This window comes from Panthera leo, chromosome B1 (assembly GCF_018350215.1).
Source record: "Panthera leo isolate Ple1 chromosome B1, P.leo_Ple1_pat1.1, whole genome shotgun sequence".
NCBI lineage: Eukaryota > Metazoa > Chordata > Mammalia > Carnivora > Felidae > Panthera > Panthera leo.
The window spans coordinates 169,226,876-169,246,976 of record NC_056682.1 but is presented as its reverse complement, the minus strand read 5'-3'; the positions used below and the strand labels follow the sequence as shown (position 1 = coordinate 169,246,976).

At 35.4% G+C, this 20,101-nt stretch overlaps 1 protein-coding gene across 3 annotated transcripts in view; it reads right to left on the bottom strand.

The window, feature by feature from the left end:
• Window positions 1-20,101, bottom strand: part of ATP8A1 (ATPase phospholipid transporting 8A1) — a 230,837-nt gene that overhangs the window by 131,258 nt on the left and 79,478 nt on the right. For all 3 annotated transcript variants that reach the window (XM_042936485.1, XM_042936486.1, XM_042936487.1), the window contains 5 exons: window positions 19,129-19,256; window positions 16,486-16,563; window positions 15,193-15,281; window positions 8,946-8,990; window positions 56-128 (listed from right to left, as the gene is read on the bottom strand). In XM_042936485.1, coding sequence (XP_042792419.1) covers window positions 56-128; window positions 8,946-8,990; window positions 15,193-15,281; window positions 16,486-16,563; window positions 19,129-19,256 — 413 coding nt within the window. The remainder of the gene's footprint in view (window positions 1-55; window positions 129-8,945; window positions 8,991-15,192; window positions 15,282-16,485; window positions 16,564-19,128; window positions 19,257-20,101) is intronic.

Sequence of the window (20,101 nt, the reverse complement as noted above, 5' to 3'; positions counted from 1 at the left end):
AATACTCATTAGCTTTCACTCATTAACAAAAAGATAATGGTTTTATGTTGCTTACATGATTATTTTGGAGGTTTTCCAACAATGATGAATCACTAAATGTTTTTTCGTCTCCAAACTGTGAGCTCTGCCTGAAGGGGAAAATAAATGGAGCAAAACTGGTTCATTGATACAAGTCATTGTTCTACTTGTGACTAACTTTTTAAATAAATCATTATGCAAACCCTTAATAGATTCAATATAGTCTGCATTTCCAGATATCAAAGATTTCATAATTGAATCATACAATATTTTCAATGATTCTAAAATGTAATGGACTTTTGCAGCATAATAAAAATAGTATTTTATAGTTCATTTTTCTGGAGTGAAATTATACTGTAGCCACATGAAGTTTAAAAACTTTTTAAAAAAGTAATAAAACTGTTAAAATACCTGGAATTTAATTTCTTCTACTCCCGTTAATTTTTTCCAGGTTTTAGAGTTTGAGAATCAAGTTATTATAAAAAACAATATTGATTCTTTTACTTTAGCCAGAGAGAAATCTTTATTTGTAGTGACTAACATTACAGAATTATCATATGGAATATAAAAATATAAGGAATAAGCTTTTTATATATCTTATCAACATCTGTCACTAACAGATGTCTGGTATATTTATGTATATATCACTTGTTCTGTGTCTATATAAGAAGATCAAATCATAAAAATATATGGGATTTTTTTTTGCGTTGTGGCTATCTTTGGATGAGCAAACACTTATGTACTACATATGAAATAAATGGAATCAAAATTGCGTCTTAATCTAGCTATTATTAATCTCATGGCCATGTGGTTTAATATCAAGATGTTGAGATTAAAAGAACAAACAGCATTTAAGTGGGAATGTCAAAACTAAAGGGTGTATTTTGCAATGGTTCAGTGAAAATATATACATCTAACCTTTTGTGCATAAAAAAAAAATTCTGGAATTCACCAAGGAAAAATATGTATCCAGTAATAAATAGCTGTAACCCAGAAAGCTCTTAATCACAATTTTTACAAGTTACAGAATATTATCAATGCCAATATGCCAAATATCAAGAGTTTCATATTTTAAATCCAGCAGTTTGAAAGGAAGGAGAAACTGAAGAAAAAAAGAATTTGAAATAATGAAACATACACAGTATCAATGAAATATATATTTTCCCATAAACCAAAGAAGGAAGTTAGAATGTTTATAATAAAATACAGCTCCATTTACATGTAGTAGTTTGATCTATTAATTATGAAAATTATAATATAGTACATCTTCATTAGCATGTAGTAGTTTAGAATTCTCAAAACATCCTTAGGAGACAGAATAAACACATTACTACTTTTCCTCTAGTTTTAAAGATAGAGGGGAAAATCCAGTAACTTTTAAATGATTTATCAATGGGAACATAAAAAACTGACATAAGTTTTCCTCCAAATACTACCATTTCTTAAAAAGAGTTTATTTCTGAGGCTCCATAAAGTCTCCCTATTATTAAAATGTATTCATTAATGGTTGTTATACATTCCTACTTATTGGTTAGATAAATTGAAATGTCAAGGAATAATCATAGTAACATCTTGCATGCGGAGGCCTATCTTCTTTCCAAAGGATTCCAGACTAAAAGCTTTCACAAATCTGAAGATATGTCTTGTTAATCTCAACAGAAACCCTTTAATCTCATAAATCACAGTTACCATAATTGATACAACTTTCAAATGTATTTATAACAAATAACTCTAGATGTGCAATTGAAATCTTTACATGCACACATCCTACCCTCCATTTACCAATGAAGCTTCTTCTACCATGAATAATGCTAAATAAGAGCTCTTCAACCAGGAAGTGGCTTCTTTTCTAAGATCATAAAAAACACAAATAAGTCATCTGCTAATCAACATAGCCTGGGTTGGATAACTCAGGCATGGAGCTCTCACTACTCCTCTCTGAAATCTTACAAAACATTCACTGTTAGTAAAAGTAAACATAAAATTAGAAGGCTCATGTCATTTCAAAATAAGAACCAACTGCCTTAAAAGTAAAAGTGAGAATTTAAACTCAGTTGACAAAACTGTATGAATCAGCAAACCGCTCACAAATACAAATGTCAAGTCAACATTTTGTTATATTTTTCCACAGAAATTTTCAAGTAGCATGAGGCACACAAGGAGACAAAGAAATTATGGTGTTTTGCAAGAAGGAATAAGATAGGGAGCGTAACATTAAGGTAAGGAGAATAAGAAGCAGGTGGCCCACAATGCCACATAAATGGTAGCTTCCTGCAGGCTTATTTAAAAACTAGGATACATTGTAAATAACTATTCCCTGAGTATACAAAAATGAAGATCCCCCAGAGCAATAAAAATTAACAGAAAATTTAGAATGTATATGGCTTCAGTCAGTACTACTTATTTTCATCTATGACATCATGGACTATGACATTTTTTAAAAATTCAACACTCATTACAATGTTTTCTAAGGTCATTAGAAATAAAGGAAAAAAACAGGTGGAGCCATACTTTTCACCTTAAACCAAATAAACCCCAGATGGATGAACAATTTAATAAAGATACTAAAGATAGGGGAAAATTTTTAAAATAACTTAGGAGTGGGAAATGCCTACGTATCACATGCGTAATTCACAAAACAAGTAGATAAATCTGACTGCATAAAATTAAATGTTTCTGCATAGCAAAAACTACTGCAAGCAAAAATCAAAAGCCAAATGAAAAACTGGGAAAAACTGTTTCCAACTCATATAATGAAGGTCAGTTTCTGTAAAATAAAAAGAACTCCCAGAAACCAATATGACAGAGATCAACAATATGGCAGAACAATGAGCAGATGAGGAAATACGAGCGCTTTAAATACAAGCTCTGGTTTACCTGAAAATGAGAGAAATGAAATTTAAATTTATCAATTTGGCAGAAATAAAGTTTGACAATTCTGTGCTGTTGTGATTATGGAAAAAGATAAATCATACCATTGGTGAGAATGAAAATTGACATAACTTCTCAAAAGGACAATTGGGTAATTTCTACCAAAATTAAAATGCATGTATCCTTTGATCCAGTAATTTCAGTTCTAGGAATTTACACTAGCTATCTACCTAGTGCAAAATGTACGTACAAATTCATTCTTCGCAGCACATTTTTTTTAATAGCAAAAGATTAGAAATAACTCAAGTACTAAGAAAGATGTTGCTTTAAAGAATTGTGGTACATCCACATAACGGATACTATACAAAAACCAGGAAGGTCTTCATTTGATCTTGGACCAACCAAAAAGATGCACTGTCAAAAGAAAAGCTGGTACAAAACAGGGTGTATAGTATGCTTTGCTTTCTGTAAATACATGAGAAAAAAATACGTGCATGTATATATGTAGAACAGATCTGGAAGGATACACCTGAAACTGATTACACTGCCTGCCTCCAGGAGGCGAAATGAAGGGCTCAAAGAGAGAGAGAAAGGAGGAAAATCTTCCCTTCCTTATACCATTTGAATTTGCAACATGTCATTGCATTATGAACTTTAAAAAATAAAATTTAAATTAAAAATTAAAAACAAGAATAAAATCCACATCAGCCACAGCCTACACTAAATGTATACATTATGCACATACATATAATACACATGTGCACACACAGGAAGACAAAGGTGGTGTGACTATAAAGCACCAGTTTTTGAAAGGATCTGCACCTCTGGCTTTTAAGTTTCTTTATTTTATTATATATAGAGAGATTGTGTGCATGAGCAGGGGAGAAGGGGCAGAGTGAGAGAGACAGAATCTTAAGCAGGCTCCATGCTGAATGTGGGGCCTGATGTAGGGCTCGATCCTATTATCCTGGGATCATGACTCGAGCTAAAATCAAGAGTCAGAAGCTCAAGGGACTGAGCCACCGAGACTTCTGTACCTCCTACTTTTAAATGATGCTATCGGTTGCAAACTAAAATCGCTTAAAAGGAGATTTAATTTTTAGAAAGGACTTTGTTCTTGGGACCTCATGAAGATAAAAACCTTCTGCACTGCAAAGGAAACAATCAACAAAACTAAAAGGCAACCAACAGAATGGGAAAAGATATTTGCAAATCACATAGCAAGCAAAGGTCTAGTATCCAAAATCTATAAGGAACTCACCAAACTCCACACCCGAAAAACAAATAATCCAGTGAAGAAATGGGCAGAAAACACGAATAGACACTTCTCTAAAGAAGACATCCAGATGGCCAACAGGCACATGAAAAGATACTCAACGTCGCTCCTCATCAGGGAAATACAAATCAAAACCACACTCAGATACCAACTCACTCCAGTCAGAGTGGCTAAAATGAACAAATCAGGAGACTATAGATGCTGGTGAGGATGTGGAGAAACGGGAACCCTCTTGCACTGTTGGTGGGAATGCAAACTGGTGCAGCCACTCTGGAAAACAGTGTGGAGGTTCCTCAAAAAATTAAAAATAGATCTACCCTATGACCCTGCAACAGCACTGCTAGGAATTTACCCAAGGGATACAGGAGTGCTGATGCATAGGGGCACTTGTACCCTAATGTTTATAGCAGCACTTTCAACAATAGCCAAATTATGGAAAGAGCCTAAATGTCCATCAACTGATGAATGGATAAAGAAATTGTGGTTTATATACACAATGGAATACTACTTGGCAATGAGAAAGAATGAAATATGGCCTTTTGTAGCAACGTGGATGGAACTGGAGAGTGTTATGCTAAGTGGAATAAGTCATACAGAGAATGACAGATACCATATGTTTTCACTCTTATGTGGATCCTGAGAAACTTAACAGAAGACCATGGGGAAGGGGAAGGAAAAAAAAAGTTAGGGAGGGAGGGAGCCAAACCATAAGAGACTCTTAAAAACTGAGAATAAACTGAGGGTTGATGGGGGTGGGAGGGAGGGGAAAGTGGGTGACGGGCATTAAGGAGGGTACCTGTTGGGATGAGCACTGGGTGTTGTATGGAAACCAATTTGACAATAAATTTCATACTTAAAAAAAAAAGGACTTTGTTATTCAGAGTCGTGTCCAGTCAAGTCCAAGAATATGAATAAGTGATAGAATTCAATAATGTATTTGTTGGACATTGGTTTTAACCAAAGTAGTAAGACCTACTTTTCCATATGGCTCAAAATGTTTTTGAAGGCAATTACAAAGGAGGAGTTCCAAAAACATTCTGTGAAACAGCTGCATCATTGGAATAAATAAATTACCTGTCAACGTAACTACTTTCAAGACTAACACTAATTTGGATGTGTTAGATCTCATTATTATACAGTCATACCTGGAAGAATGTTTTCATGAGTCTAGCTGCTGCAGCAGAAAAAATAAATACCACTCATTCCATACATAATTATATACCAGAAGAAAATGAGAAGATAAGACCAGAAAATAGTACTATCTACTGATATTATGATAATACCAATAACCACAGTGAAATGACTAAGCACAAAATACAATAAGGGAATCCTTCTGGAGAATCATCTTCATTAGCATTAACTTAAAAATATACCAGAATAGTGTGGGATCTATATTAAATAGTTAAGGAAAACAAATATGTTATCTGGGATTTGGTTCAAAATAATGGTGAAATTGGTCTTGAGTACATTATTATTGAAGTGAGTGAATGCGTAACCTGTCTACTTTTGTTTATGTTTGAAATTTTCCACAGTGAACATTAGGAAAAGAAAAAAATGGCTATGGAAATATACAGTTTTGAAAAATAATCATATCTCAGGGCTACATGAATAGAATAAGCAGAACTTTTTTTCCATTGGTAGATTTTTAATAGAAAAGAATTACTCTGTAAGGTTATATGTTAGCTTACCATACTTGGCAGTAACAAAAAAAACCCACAGCAACTTTGAAGTGGCTACTGGTTGGGAAATGATCTTATCTCTGTAAACTATTTACACTAATATATTTAAGTGAGTGAAGCTACACCTGTCATCCATTATCTTTAATGTCAAGGGAATGTGTTTGAAGATACTCTCAAGAGAGTATTATAGGTTTGCCTTCAAATTCCATTAAATGTACAATCATCTACATACATTTAAGTGTTAAATATTATGTGTTTTTTAAACTTGACATTTTGTGGTGAATATGGTTCAAGGAGGGCAGTAAAATATATACTGGCTACAGGTTTTATATATGGAATTCAATGAACTTCACATTGAAATGTGAAGCTGTTGACAGGAATGAACTTTGATTTTGGGTTTATATACTCATCTACACTCTCTAGTTTATCCTTGAAGACCAGCATCATGAAGATGTGGTCAGATGCCTGGAGCATAAGATTCAACCAGGATTACACTTTTTTTTTTTTCTTTTTCAGGATCACACTTTTGAACTTGGTATTATTGGCAACATAAAATCAAGTGGATGAGGTTGGGAAGATTCCACACTTATGAATGTGCAAAATTTTGCTCCCTGTGCTAAATTTTCACAAAACAGTTAAATTGTACCTGCTCTTGCCACCTTAACAAGAAAGAAAAAAAAAAGCCTGAAATGGTAAGGATATTTTGTGCTCTAAAAGCGTATGTTTTTAAAATTCTTTAAGTTCTATAGGACAGAACGTGACCAGCACCTATTGTCTAACCAGGCTGGGTGAGGTTTTAACTGTGGCTTCCACGTTTCCTGGTTGTGTACTTTGGGGCAAGTTACTTTGCCTAAATTTCACCAATTCTAATATGGTCATGTCAATCACAACTCTTCAAATGTGTCATCAGGATGGAATGAGAGACATCAGAGCTAACAGTCTCTGTGAGTATACTATGTCCAGACTCTATTCTAAGCACTTTAAAAACAGAACTCACTCAATATTCACAACCTCCCTATGATGTTCAAATTCTGCCAGATGAGGACAGGCAGGCAGAGAGATCAGGTGACTTTTTCAAGGGCACTGGTAGGATCAGGACGTGAACTTGGGTGGTCAGAATCCAATGTCTGCATCCTTGACCACTGCTGAAAGCCGGGACAGAATAGAGACTCAAGTACCACCTATTCTTTCATCTTTGCAGGTCTACAGGTAACTACCTGATAGATGGGGAATCTAAGCATATATTTAAATTAAAGCTCACCTTATTATCAAGGTGATAAATGCCTTCCCTATGGTTATTTTTTAAAATACTAATATTTAAGTGGAATCATACAATTTATGCAAAATCTGGCATTTCTTAGAGTTATCTAGTTTAGAGTATCAAATATCAAATTTTCCAAAAGGGTGTTTTACAAAAAGAAGTTAACTAGATAATATGCCGTCCTCTCTTTCCAATAGTGATAAAAGTAATAAAACAACTTCTATTGAAAGTAGGATATTTTAAATTACCTGAGTAAATAAACAATTTTTAACATTTCCATTCAATCTTAATGAAAACATGGTAATGGTAATTTCCTTCTCTTAAGAATAAATGAGCTTTCTGGGGCGCCTGGGTGGCTCAGTTGGTTAAACGTCCGACTTTGGCTTAGGTCAGATCTCATGGTTCGTGAGTTCGAGCCCCACGTCAGGCTCTGTGCCAACAGTTCAGAGCCTGGAGCCTGCTTTGAATTCTGTCTGTCTGTCTGTCTCTCTCTCTCTCTGCCTCTATCCTGCTCGTGCTCTGTCTCTGTCTGTCAAAAATAAATAAACATTAAAAAAAAAAAAAGAATAAATGAGCTTTCTTAGAAAAATGTGTATTGATTCTACACTAGTGAACAGTATTTAAAATTAATAGAATTATATTAATGTTACAGAAAAACAACAAATAAAAGATGGTCAAAATTTTACTACATTCTCGAAGGATTCAACAAAAGGGAATATCTACAGCATTAAAGTTGAATTATCTACCAAAAGTAAGAAGCCTTGGAATATTTTTAAAAATGGTAAAAATTACTCAGTTGTGTGTAGGTGTTGAAATTGGAAGACGCTCCAAGCAATGAGCTTAGATGTGATGACTCATCAGTTATCACATGAACCAAACAGCTGTCTCTATCAGTATTATAGGTATGAGGTTTACTGCAAATTGTTACCAAATCTCCACTTTACTGCAATAAAATTCAAGTTGAAAAAGAGTAAATAATGTTATTGGACTTCCATGCATATTGGAAATGTGGCTAAATCATAAAACGCACGTATAACCTGAAAATAAAAATATAACCACTTATAAAACCACAATGTTTTCTATAGTTACCAGCACTAAAAGAACCTGTTTTCTGAAGTTTCATTGGCCACTAAATCATGATGAATTATAGAAACGGCAAAAAAAAATTTATACTGTTCTAAATGAAAATGTAAATCCATGTGGGGGGGTGGTGGTTTAAGGGAACACAAAAATCCAGAAATTAAAACTATAAAATGCCATCTTTAATTAATTCTAAAATTAATTAGATTCCAGTTAACTTTAGTCCTTGGTAGCATTAGTCTTCCAACATTTGTCCCAGACATTTAATTTTAAAAATATTCCTTTTCTAGCCCATATTCATTTAGATTTAGCAAACGAATGAAAAGATGTGAAGAGCATTTCCACTTCTTAGGTAGGTTTCAATAGCATCTTTTTTGTGGCTCTGTAGAGTACGTAAATAGCAGCAGAAGGTGGCAGTGCTGCGCTAAAAAACATCAAACTTCTTGAGTTCCAACTGAAATCGGCTAGTTCACAGCCCAGGGACCCAAAGCTGATCATTACAGACTTTATTATAGATACATAATGCAGAACTCTAGCAGGCCTAACCATTAAATTAAATGTTTGTAACATGACTAAAGGTTATGCAATAGGAAATCAAGGATATTCGATGGATTTTAAGAAATACATACTTTACAACATTGTTACCCTATTTTATCGATAATGCTTTTCCCCCCTGAAAGTAGTGAAATGTGTTTATCAAAACAACAAAATGAAAACCTCTTAAAGGAATCAATGAGACAGAAAGGTCCATGCAGCTTACCATTCATCAGGAGAGCAGCCATAATCCTCAGGTTCAGGGACATGGCTTCAGAAAGCAAGAGGAGGGGCAGAAAGAGAGGAAAAAATAATCACAGAAAGGCTCAAAACATAAAAGCATGAATAAAGGAAGTACTGAAAGATGTATCTTGAAAAAGTTAAGAAAATGAACTTTTAGTTGATTTTGAAAGAATGGCAGTTAGCATAGAATTAGAACATGATGATTTATGGTAACTAAGCAGGTTTACAAAATTATTCTATAACAGGAAAGCCAAATTGCCTCTTGACCATGGAATTTACCCATTTTATTCACAGAATATTCAAAAAGAAATATTTCAACCTAGAGGTTTAAATACATGCTAAAACCAATGGAAAATTAATTACATGTTGTATAATCAGAATAAAGTATTTTAATGAAACAAACATGCTAATACCTAGGAACAAACGATCATATTGATAAAATTTCCCAGGTACATTTGAGAAGTAAGTTTAACCACCATGAAGTAATGTGTCTTTAAACAGGTATAACATTACAGTAAAATATTACATTTCTATAATTAAATGGAACTGCATTTTAAAAGATGAACTGATAGAATTTGTCACTGAAACCATAATTCACTCATTAAGCCATTTGTTATCTCAAACAGAACACACATTCAACAATAAATTTAATTGTACCCGTTAGCTCATTTGAGAACCAGGAAAAGTCTGACTGATGTATTGCTTTTGCTTCAACCAGCCAGTCATGTATTTAGTCAGAAGTGGCTCATTTAATACATGACAGAGCAGATTTTCTTTCCTCTCTCCACGGATTTATTAAATTTTTATTTTCGTTGTTTAAATTTTTTCAGCTTTATGGAGATATAATCGATGCATAACACTGTACAAGTTTAAGGTATACAACATGATTACTTGATACACTTACATACTGCAAAATGATTACCACCACAGTGTTAGCTAACACCTCCATCACATGGGTACCATTTCTTCTTTTGTGGTAGGAAAAGGTAAGATCTATTCTCTCAGCAGCTAGAACAGATTTTCTTATCTCTCATGTCTTTAACTATATATGACCACTCCATATTTTTTTTTAAATTAAATTTGTTAGGTAGGATTTAAAAAAAATACAGAGTTGAGTACAAATGTAAAGTCACTGTTTTTGACAAATGCAACATTTCACTGAAAACTTGTGGTGTCCTTTCACTCCCTCAGTGTCCATCCCACTCTCTTTACCTTTCCACCCAACTGGCTATGACATATGTGGGCCTCATCATTCCAAGGCACCTCTTCCACCTCCAAAGCATTAAACCTCCTCCAGAGCAGTATGCAAGACATAGTCATAAAAGGCAGTCCCCTCTACTCTCTATTCTCTATTCTCTCTCTATTCTACTCTCTATTCTCTCTCTCTATTCTCCTCTGGTTTACCAAAGGACTTTTGTTGATGCTTGAGAGGAAGGGCTAACCAAGCCTCTTGTGGGCTGGACTCCCAGAAACACTCTGTGGAAACTGGCTGAAGCCAGCGCTTAAAGCAATCACTTCTCATCAACCTCAAAGCTTGGACTCTAGCCCTCCACACTATACCAGAGGAGGGCCAGTGATACCCCAGCAAAAACACTGTGCCAATGCTCTGCCAAGTTGCACTGGTGTTGGACAGCAGTGGCCGATCTCACATCAGGAGAGAGGCCGGTGCTTCTCAAGTCATACAGGTTAAACGATGCAAAGCTGAAGGCTCAGAGTCCCTCTTCCCGGTTCTGGTCCAGCCCTGGCCGAGGCTGAGCTGAGCACTATTCAAATGAGATGAGCAGTAGGAGAACCACACACCTGCTACTGAACCTGTCTGCATGAGTGTGCCCACGGCTGCTGCTCCAGCAGCTCGGGGGTGCATGTGCTATCTGGTCATTTGCTGGTATGTGCATGTCAACACTGCTGTATCTGCCTGGTAAGCTCTTCACTTAACCAAACCCATTCTTAGATCTCAGCTCAAGTATCACTTTTTCAGAGAGCAGTCCCTGACCTGCCTGATTTGATCAAATCCCCATCACAGACTCAAATGGACCTCTGTACTGTGTTTTATTTTTGTTTGATGACTTAATTCACATCCATTAACCCCTAATTAGATCATAAACTAATTAGATTAAAAGCTGTTACATCCCCATCATCTAACAAAACGTCACATACAGAGAAGGAGATAAAAATATTTGTTCAGGTATGTAAATAAGCAAACAAATGGTGTTTACCCAGCTCTTACCGCGGTAAGATAAATTTGTTGGTTATAATCTAGACCTTGGGGGGAAGTTTTATGACAATTGTGATATTTCTTGTGGTGAATCTCTTCTCAGTGTACTGATCCTTTCAGTAAACATATTGCTAAACAAAATACCATCACGTTAAGCTATTCACATATTGTATTAATATATAAAGATTGCTTTTTAAAAAATATTTTTAATGTTTATTTTTGAGAGAGAGACAGGGACAGCATGAGCGGTGGGGGAGGGGGGGCAAAGAGAGAGGAGGACAGAGGATCTGACAGCAGAAAGCCCGATGTGGGTCCTGAACTCATGAACAATGAGATCATGACCTGAGCTGAAGTTAGACACTTAACTGACTGAGCCACCCAGGCGTCCCTCCATAAAGATTGCTTTTTAGAAAATTCATTATTTACTTAAAAGGAAAATGTCAATGAAATGTTTTTAACACTGATTAAATGGCGAAGTCAACAAAAATCAGTTTAGTTTCTGTACTAGAAATTTTTTTTTTTAACTTTAGAGACTGTACTATGTTAAGCCTTGCCCAGCTTATCAGCTTAATCTAATAGTAAGGTCTAAATTATCAACAAAGGATTATACTTAGGACTGTATTATATATGCCGATAATATTCACTATATAGAGAGTCCTAGACACTGAACATAGAAGCCTCTTTAGCCATTCATGGTATTTAAGTTACTATGATAAAACTGACTCATTCTCTACAGGAAGGAATTTGTGGAAATGATACTTTAACAAATGTTTAACAGTAGAATTTCTGGTTTGTAGTAAGTTAAATTTACAAATGATATCATTTTACATTTAATCAAAGAAAGATCTAATGAAACAATCTAAGCACAGTGGCAATCTGACAAAGTGGATCGCTATAAAATAATCATTATTGCTAAGCATGTACAAATCTTTATTTCGTTGCCCACCATAAATCCAATTTGGGGCAGTGGTTATGGCAAATGAGAGAAAACTTACCAAGACTAAATTCTGAAGCACTGCTTTCAGTGTTAAAAATCTTTTCACAAATCTAAGGAATGCTAGGAAAAAATTATACTTCAAGTCTTATCCTTTAAACTCATAAAAGCCAACAGAACTCATTACCCAGGGTAAAACTAGGGTTTGTTTTACTTCTTAAAAATGCTGAAGGAGGATCAGTTCTGAAATTGTGACCCCAAAGGCATTTGTTAGTCTGTGAAAATGTGTGGTGTTCTTTGCTTTGCCACATCCTGGGGGGATAAATACCATCCTTTCTTCTGCTGGAGTTGAAAGTGCATGTACATAATAGTTCCCCATATTAAACAAGTGTTAACACTGCTGTAGTGCAAATGGGATTGCAAAACCATGTTATTTCCCCGTCTGGGTTCTGATGACCCGAGAGTGCCTGAGGAAATTCTCATAGGAAGATGGTTGACAGTAATTACTTTTCTTGCTGAGTTTGGTGGAATTAAGGAACAGTGGTGTGCCTCCTACTGTAAACACCTAAGTATCTGAAGCCTCCCGGATCAACAACTTCATATATGAACAACTCTACAATGTTGACATTCCAAATGTCCATCAGGATATTTGGGGGAGGGGATGCTGACGAAGCGCAATCAGGGCTAAGGATCCTAAAAGCACATACCCAATACAACACAATTATTGGAAGCAGTTTAACAACCAGCTTCACTCAGCAAGGCTTCTGGGATTCTCAGAAACATGATGTATCACCCAGGAAAGAGATGTATGTCTGTTTATGTAGTTAAATTTTGCAAACAAAGAAACACCTGTTGTTTTTTTTTTTAATTTCTAAACACGCTTTTATGATTTTTATATCCAGAATTTTATATCTGGAAAAGAACTGTAGAGATACCGTATCTCACTATCCTCATTGTAAGGAATTTAGAACATTTGAAAAGAATTATTGATAGTTACATGGTGAGTCAGTTACAAAGCTAGGACTAGGGGTCATGTCTTATGGGTGCACCTCAGTATTAAGAGATGTTATTTTCCCAAGAAGAATTTGTCTTACTGGAAGCTTAATCTAAATTTTGACAGTTCTTAACTCTTTAAGTTTATTTATTTATTTTTGAGAGACAGAGAGAGAGCGTGAGCGCACAAGCAGGGAAGTGACAGGGAGACAGAGAATCCCAAACAGCTGACAGCACAGAGCCCTATGTGGGGCTTGAACTCACAAACCATGAGGTCATACCCTGAGCTGAAATGGAGAGTTGGATGTTTAACTGACTGAGCCATGCAGGCGCCCCAACCCTTAATACTACTTTAATATTTACCAGTCTCAACCCTACCGGGTCATATAACAGTGGTTAATGCTGATTATCATCAATGGATCCAGGAGAACCCTGCTATTTAGAACTCCTGCCTGGAAGTGTTGAAGGACTTGTTTCAAGAATAAGAAAACACTTGATAAAATGAAGGAGAGAGGCTAGACCTCATTCTAGCTTTCTGTTCTCCTAAGTTCATAATCAATAATTACTAATTTGAAGAACTTGCTTATTCAACTGAAAACTGGCAAAATAAAAAAAGGATGTCAATTATCAAACAGACCACTCTAAAAATAAATTCACTTACGAATGCAGAATTTTTGTAAAAACAATCTCCACAAATCTGTCAGCAAGTATAATTCAACAAACTGTAGAATCCTGTAGAATCACAATAGGCCTTTCCTTTCTTGCCTGGGGTAACTGTGGGTCAAATACACATGACGTCACAAAATGTGGCTCTGTCTCCCCCAAAATGGCAGCTAACTAAATTACAATGCCGGTAGCAATTGGTGGGGGGGAGTAAGGAGAGCCTTTTCTAGGGGAACTGGGGGAGCTCTGGATAAAGAGGAAAGATGCAAAGTGGCATCCAGCCCTGGAAACAGTGAGCACGCTTCTTAAATTAACATCCTGTCTCCGCAAGTGTGAAAAAGCCATTCAATCAAATGTCTTTTCAGCTTCAATTACACACATAGTTTGAAGCCATTTTTAGTCACTGTCTCTGCTAACCCAAAGAATATCTGCCTTCATCTACTTCTCTTTGTAGACCCTTGTACAGGAGTCATCATTTGTTTTTAGAATTTTTAACAAATGGCTATTTATTTATAATTTTAACTATGGCATTTTCAAAATTCATCCATAATTTTTATACTAGCTTACTGCTTGGAGACAGAGTGTGAATGGGGAAGAGTGGGTACAAGCCAGAAAACCCAAATGCGAGTGCCCTTGCCTGAATGGTAAAGAGATCAGTATTTCCCAGTCTCACTTGCAGATAAAGACAGTTGGAAAATTTGATAATAGGTCATGGTCAAGGTCATTCCAGACAATGAGAGTGTTTCAACTTTTGATCATGTCCTTTTAGGAAATGTACAAATTAATTTTCTCACATTACCCTATAAAGTATTTCAAAAGGCTTTTGAATGGTTTAGGCAAACATAACTCGAAGAAAGAAAGAAATGGGTTCTAAACAAACACATTCAAAAGAACATCGTGAGCCTGATAAATATTTCTGATGGCATTCATCACGCCCTGGATTTAAGAGTTTCGTGTCCCTACCTCCTTCCCATCATCAGAAATTTAGACTGCTCTGTGACTGCAAAGAGGAGAGGTGTAAAAGGAAAAAAAAAAAAAAAAAATCAAAGGGATAACTATCAGGGAAACAACAATATTTTAACTTGGAAACTGCCCAAGGACACTTTGCATGTTCTTACAACATTGTACTCTAACTTTACGGCAATGCAGAGGGAACTGTGTTTGTACCCCGTGATGGGAGCCAGACAGTGACCTTCAGCAACTCTAAATATGGATATACTACTGGGCAGAGCCTCCACCCCCTAGGTAATTCCAAATGACAAACAAATCCAGACTGTAACACAGAAAACATACATGGCTGCTGACATCAAAATAGGGGCTTTCAATTAAAAATATTTCCCCTGATGAGAACTCTCAAAATGTACCAAACTATTAACAGTAATTAAATGTATATATTCATACTCTAATTAGGGGAAAAAAACTCACCCATATGCAACTCCAGCTATGGTACACTTCTTAAACTGCATCACATTGCAGGTCAGAGTGCCTGTCTTATCAGAAAATATGTATTTGACCTAAAAAAGTATAAAATTTCTCATTAAAATTTCATAAGTCTTAAAAAAATTTTTTTTAACGTTTATTCATTTTTGAGAGACAGAGAGAGAGACAGCACAAGCAGGGGTGGGACAGAGCGGGCGGGGGCGGGGGGGGGGGGAGGGAGACACAGAATCCTAAGCAGGTTCCAGGCTCTGAGCTGTCAGCACAGAGCCCAATGCGGGGCTTGAACCCACGAATTGCGAGATCATAACCTGAGTTGAAGTGGCAAGGGGCCCCTTCAGAAGTCTTTTTATGCTACTCTCTCACAGAAGAGGAAAATACCCCTTAAATAATTCTTTTTATCAATCTTGTTACATTTTAGGGCTACAATGAATGCTATTAACTGCACATTAAGTAATATGTTCAACTGCTTTTTTTTTTTTAAAGTATTTTAGCAATGAATCATCTCATGTATGAACAGTGAAGACTATCAGGATGTTAGAAAACCCTGTAGCCATGTAGCAATCTGCCGTGATATGGTCTGAATTTCCACTAGAAAACACCACTCCTGCTACTTAACATTTATGGAGCACTAAAACCAGCACTTCTCAACATAACACACAACTACAGAAGGGGGAAAGCGTGTGCAATTAACTTCACGCAACATCTGAATTGGTAAGAAAAAGGATAATTCTGGCCTAAATGCTATTTAAAAAGTAAGACTTTGCAAATGGCAAAAAAAAAAAAAAAAAAAAAAAAAAAAAAGAATTTTTCCTCAGCTAGTATGTGTAAATTGATTACAAATATACACATATATGTGAATATAGTATCAATTTTAAGTCCAAAATTCCTGTTTGATTACTTTCATACTTGGACTTACATAACATCACTGATCGATTTAACCATTTTTCTTCCTTTCTGGTCAAAAGCTACGAGCAATTTTAATAGTGAGAGTTTATAACTCAAAAACAGCCAACACTTTACTACTAACCATATTACATACTGAAGGACATCCCTTAGTGAAATACTTTAGGTGAGAGCAAAATATGTTTTACATAATGTTTTTAAAAAATTCATTTACTACAAATGAAAATCGATAGTTATCTGCTAACACGTACGTATGCCGATCATTCAAGCAATGGGACATTCGGAGCTGTCGATTCAGATGAAGTTGCCACCCATGGCAGAAATGACAACAAATCTGACTTCCAATTCAACACATCACTAAGAAATTTAGTTTACCTGGCCAAGTTCCTCGTTCAGATTAGATGTTCGAGCCATCGCAGCAGTGTCTGTGGGTTCATAGTGCATGTCGAGATCCTTTTTTTCAAAATAAAAGAAATTACTGAATGCAACTGGTATCAAGAGGTTGACTGAAATTTCATTTAACTCAGGAGCTATATATGTAACCACTCTCATCTCTTGCCATCACTTTACCATTTCAGTTGATTTCCCTGAAAAGGACTCAGTATAGAATATTATATTTCCCAGTAAGGGCAGGACAGCTTGGTAGTTAGAGCATATCTCTGGAATCAGGAAATCTTAAAAAAAAAATTTTTTTTTAATGTTTATTTATTTTTTGGAGAGAGAGAGACAGACAGACCATGAGTGTGGGAGGGGCAGAGAGAGGGAGACACAGAATCTGAAGCAGGCTCCAGGCTCTAAGCTGTTAGCACAGAGCCCGACCTGGGAGTCAAACTCACGAACCATGAGATCATGACCTGAGCTGAAGTCGGATGCTTAACCGACTGAGCCACCCAGGTGCCCCTGGAATCAGGCAATCTTGATTTATTATAGTTCTACCATTTTCTACATATGTGACCTATTGTAAGATTAAATAAGATAACGTATGTAAAGTGCTTCCTAAGGTGTCCAACACAATATAAATCCTTAATGTAGCTAAAATAATAGCAACTAGACATTGCTCAAATAATTAAGACTGAAAGCCCCTGGAAAAATTACCTAAGAGATTCTGTCTGGTTGTACTTTCTTGGCCTAAGTTTCTGCCACTGTATATACTTGAAAGTAAAATGAGTGCCCTTCTCAAAACCCAATAAAAAATGTACAGCTTTGTACCATTTGTACTTGCTTTGTTCACATAAATTATGAGGTGTGACTATTAATCTTATACAAATTAATATCTTCTACAGTATAATATTCTGTTGGCAAGTCAGGGTTCACAGGTTTTCACATGTCAAACGAAAAGGACAAATCTGATCTTTCCCACATCTGCATTCCCCATCTGCTGATGGGGATCAGTTCTAAAGTAGGCCATGTTTTAAGCAGGATATTAACCAAGCGGGCAATGTTCAGAGAGGAATAAAGGAATGGGGAGTAGGATGGAAATCAAATCTAGTAAGGAACAGAAGGATATGGGAGAAGATACCATAGGACAATAGGCATCGTAGCTGAGTTCTAATACTTTGCAAGGCTATCATTCAGAAACAAGGTTTTAGACATTTTCTTAAAAGGTCAGGTAGAACCAGTATCAAAGGGGAGCAATTATTCATCTCATTTCCACACAAGAAAGAGCTTTCTGGTAAGGGAAGACCTGTCAAGAATGTTATAAAATCTCTGTATAACAGAAAGGTAGTTGAAAAAAGCATAAGCCTGCTAGGTTATTCCAACATTCAAACTATGTCATTATTTGAAGGAAATACTATTTTTGAAAATCCAAGTAAAAAATAATAAAGTGACTAGTTATTTGACTTTCATAATAAATCACTTTATGATTTCTTATTGTAAGTGGGAAACCTTAATTTTAATCCTGTTTTTAACTCTATTTACAGAAATTTTATTACATAATTCTTCAGCAATGTATCCCCTTGCATGAAATAAACCACACCTGCAGCTCATTTTAGATTTCTAAATTATACTGGTCTTCTGAATGAATTAGCAATTGACTGCTGAGGCAGGTCATTCACCATGAGCAGTGGCAAAAGTATCGTCAGTTATATTTTAGAAAATCCCAATACTGTCCATTTGAAAGACTTTTAAATTATTAAAAAAAAAATAACATCAAAAGATAATACCAGAATTTCTCAAAAAAAAAAAAAAAAGAAAAATTAAAACTTTCTGGCAGATTAAGTCTGAAGATGTATTCAATTTACATAAATTCATTAATTTTAACTGTGGTAAAATAAAACTAAGAACAACACATTTTATAAACAAAATATTTAGGAAACAGATGTCTAGCACATTTTTTCCCCAAGATTAAAAAAATTTTTTTCAGAAGAAAAAAATTAAGAAAAATTCAAGCACAGCTGAATTTGTTTACAGTATGGAAAAATAAACTACATAGATACATAAAACACGATAGACAGCCTGGTTGTTACAAGTAATGAATGTGGTATTATTTCTCCAGCACTTAATCGTTGAGGAGGCTGTGAGATTTCTTTGTCGTGAGATTTCTTTGCTCTGTATCACCACCATGAGATGTTGGTGAACTGTGTTTTATCATTCCTGTGTAAGGGTCCAGGAAAATCAGCCTCAAAGAAGTCAAGTGGCTTGGCAAAGTTCACACAGCTAGGAAATACAGAGCTACAACTATAGTCTAGATATTTTAGCTCCACACCCCATGGTTCTCCTTTGCCCCAAGATCACTATGAAACCCGAAATAGGTTTCCTGGAGATCTTGTTCCCCAGAATGTCGGGTCCGTAAACTGGTGTGATTCTGAGATGAGAGATTTTGCTACTGATTTTACATGTCAAATGATTTTTGTTATAATTATATTAGAGCCATAAATATTTTGAAATGCCATCTTGTAGTCAACAAAAGGTAAGGTAAAATTAAGATTTTGTTTCTGAGAGATCAAAAGACGCTATCAGGAAAAAAGACAAAATGCATACTTAGAATGATGGAAAACAATAATAATTCATATTTACCCAATTTATGAAGTATGCCTGGGTAAATTTCACCACTTCTAATGTCACCAACAAGCTGATAGGAATGAGATTGTTGAAAAGGATGATGAAGGTCAAGAAATTCAGTCCAAAATTATTAGCACCACCATCTGTTGGGGGAGGTGGGAAGAAAGTCATTTACCGTTTTATTTTTCATCTGCATTGGCCAGAACTTTAGCGTAACAAAAATTTTCCGTATCATACAACAGATGCATATAGTTAGGCGGGATTCACTGCGCTGATAACATCTCCTTATTTTCAAATACATTCAGGATGAAACAGCACTATTTGTGTTCAATATGTTGTTAGTCCTGTTAAGAGCTTCATAATGGTATGAAAGAATGAAGCACTACCAAGTATTTCAAATCCTGTTCCAAACAGGAAGTTTAGAGATAGCAGGGATAGGATTGTGGGTTTATAAATGTAAAATCTCAATTGGGTAGAATCACTTTTATATAAACTCTTAAAAAAGATTTTAAAGCATGCCTGAAAAGCAATCAAACAAAAACAGCAGCAGGAAAACTAACCCAAGTAGCAAAAACAATGTAGGGCTGTACTTTAGGTAAACTACATTCTTCCTCTTCAATAAAGAAAATGGAACAGCTACCCCAGACACACAAGAAACAAACTGATGGTACTCATAACAGTTCTAATGTTGAAACAGTAAATCAATGACTGTAAAAAAAAAAAAAAAAGTTGGAACAGCTGCAAAACTAAATCAATATAATAAAAACTGAAAAAAATCAATTTTGCTACCAGGTTTTACTAGAATTTGTTTTTGTACGTTTGGAAATTAAATATTTATTGGCAATCAAAAGACAATGCAAACTTATTTTCCAGAAATATTCAGAGATGGTACATTAATCCCATAACAGTAAAAGGATAGATGGTCCAAAAAGAACCTATTTAATAGGACTTTCCCTGAGACAGGATGACCATTAACATGGAATTTACT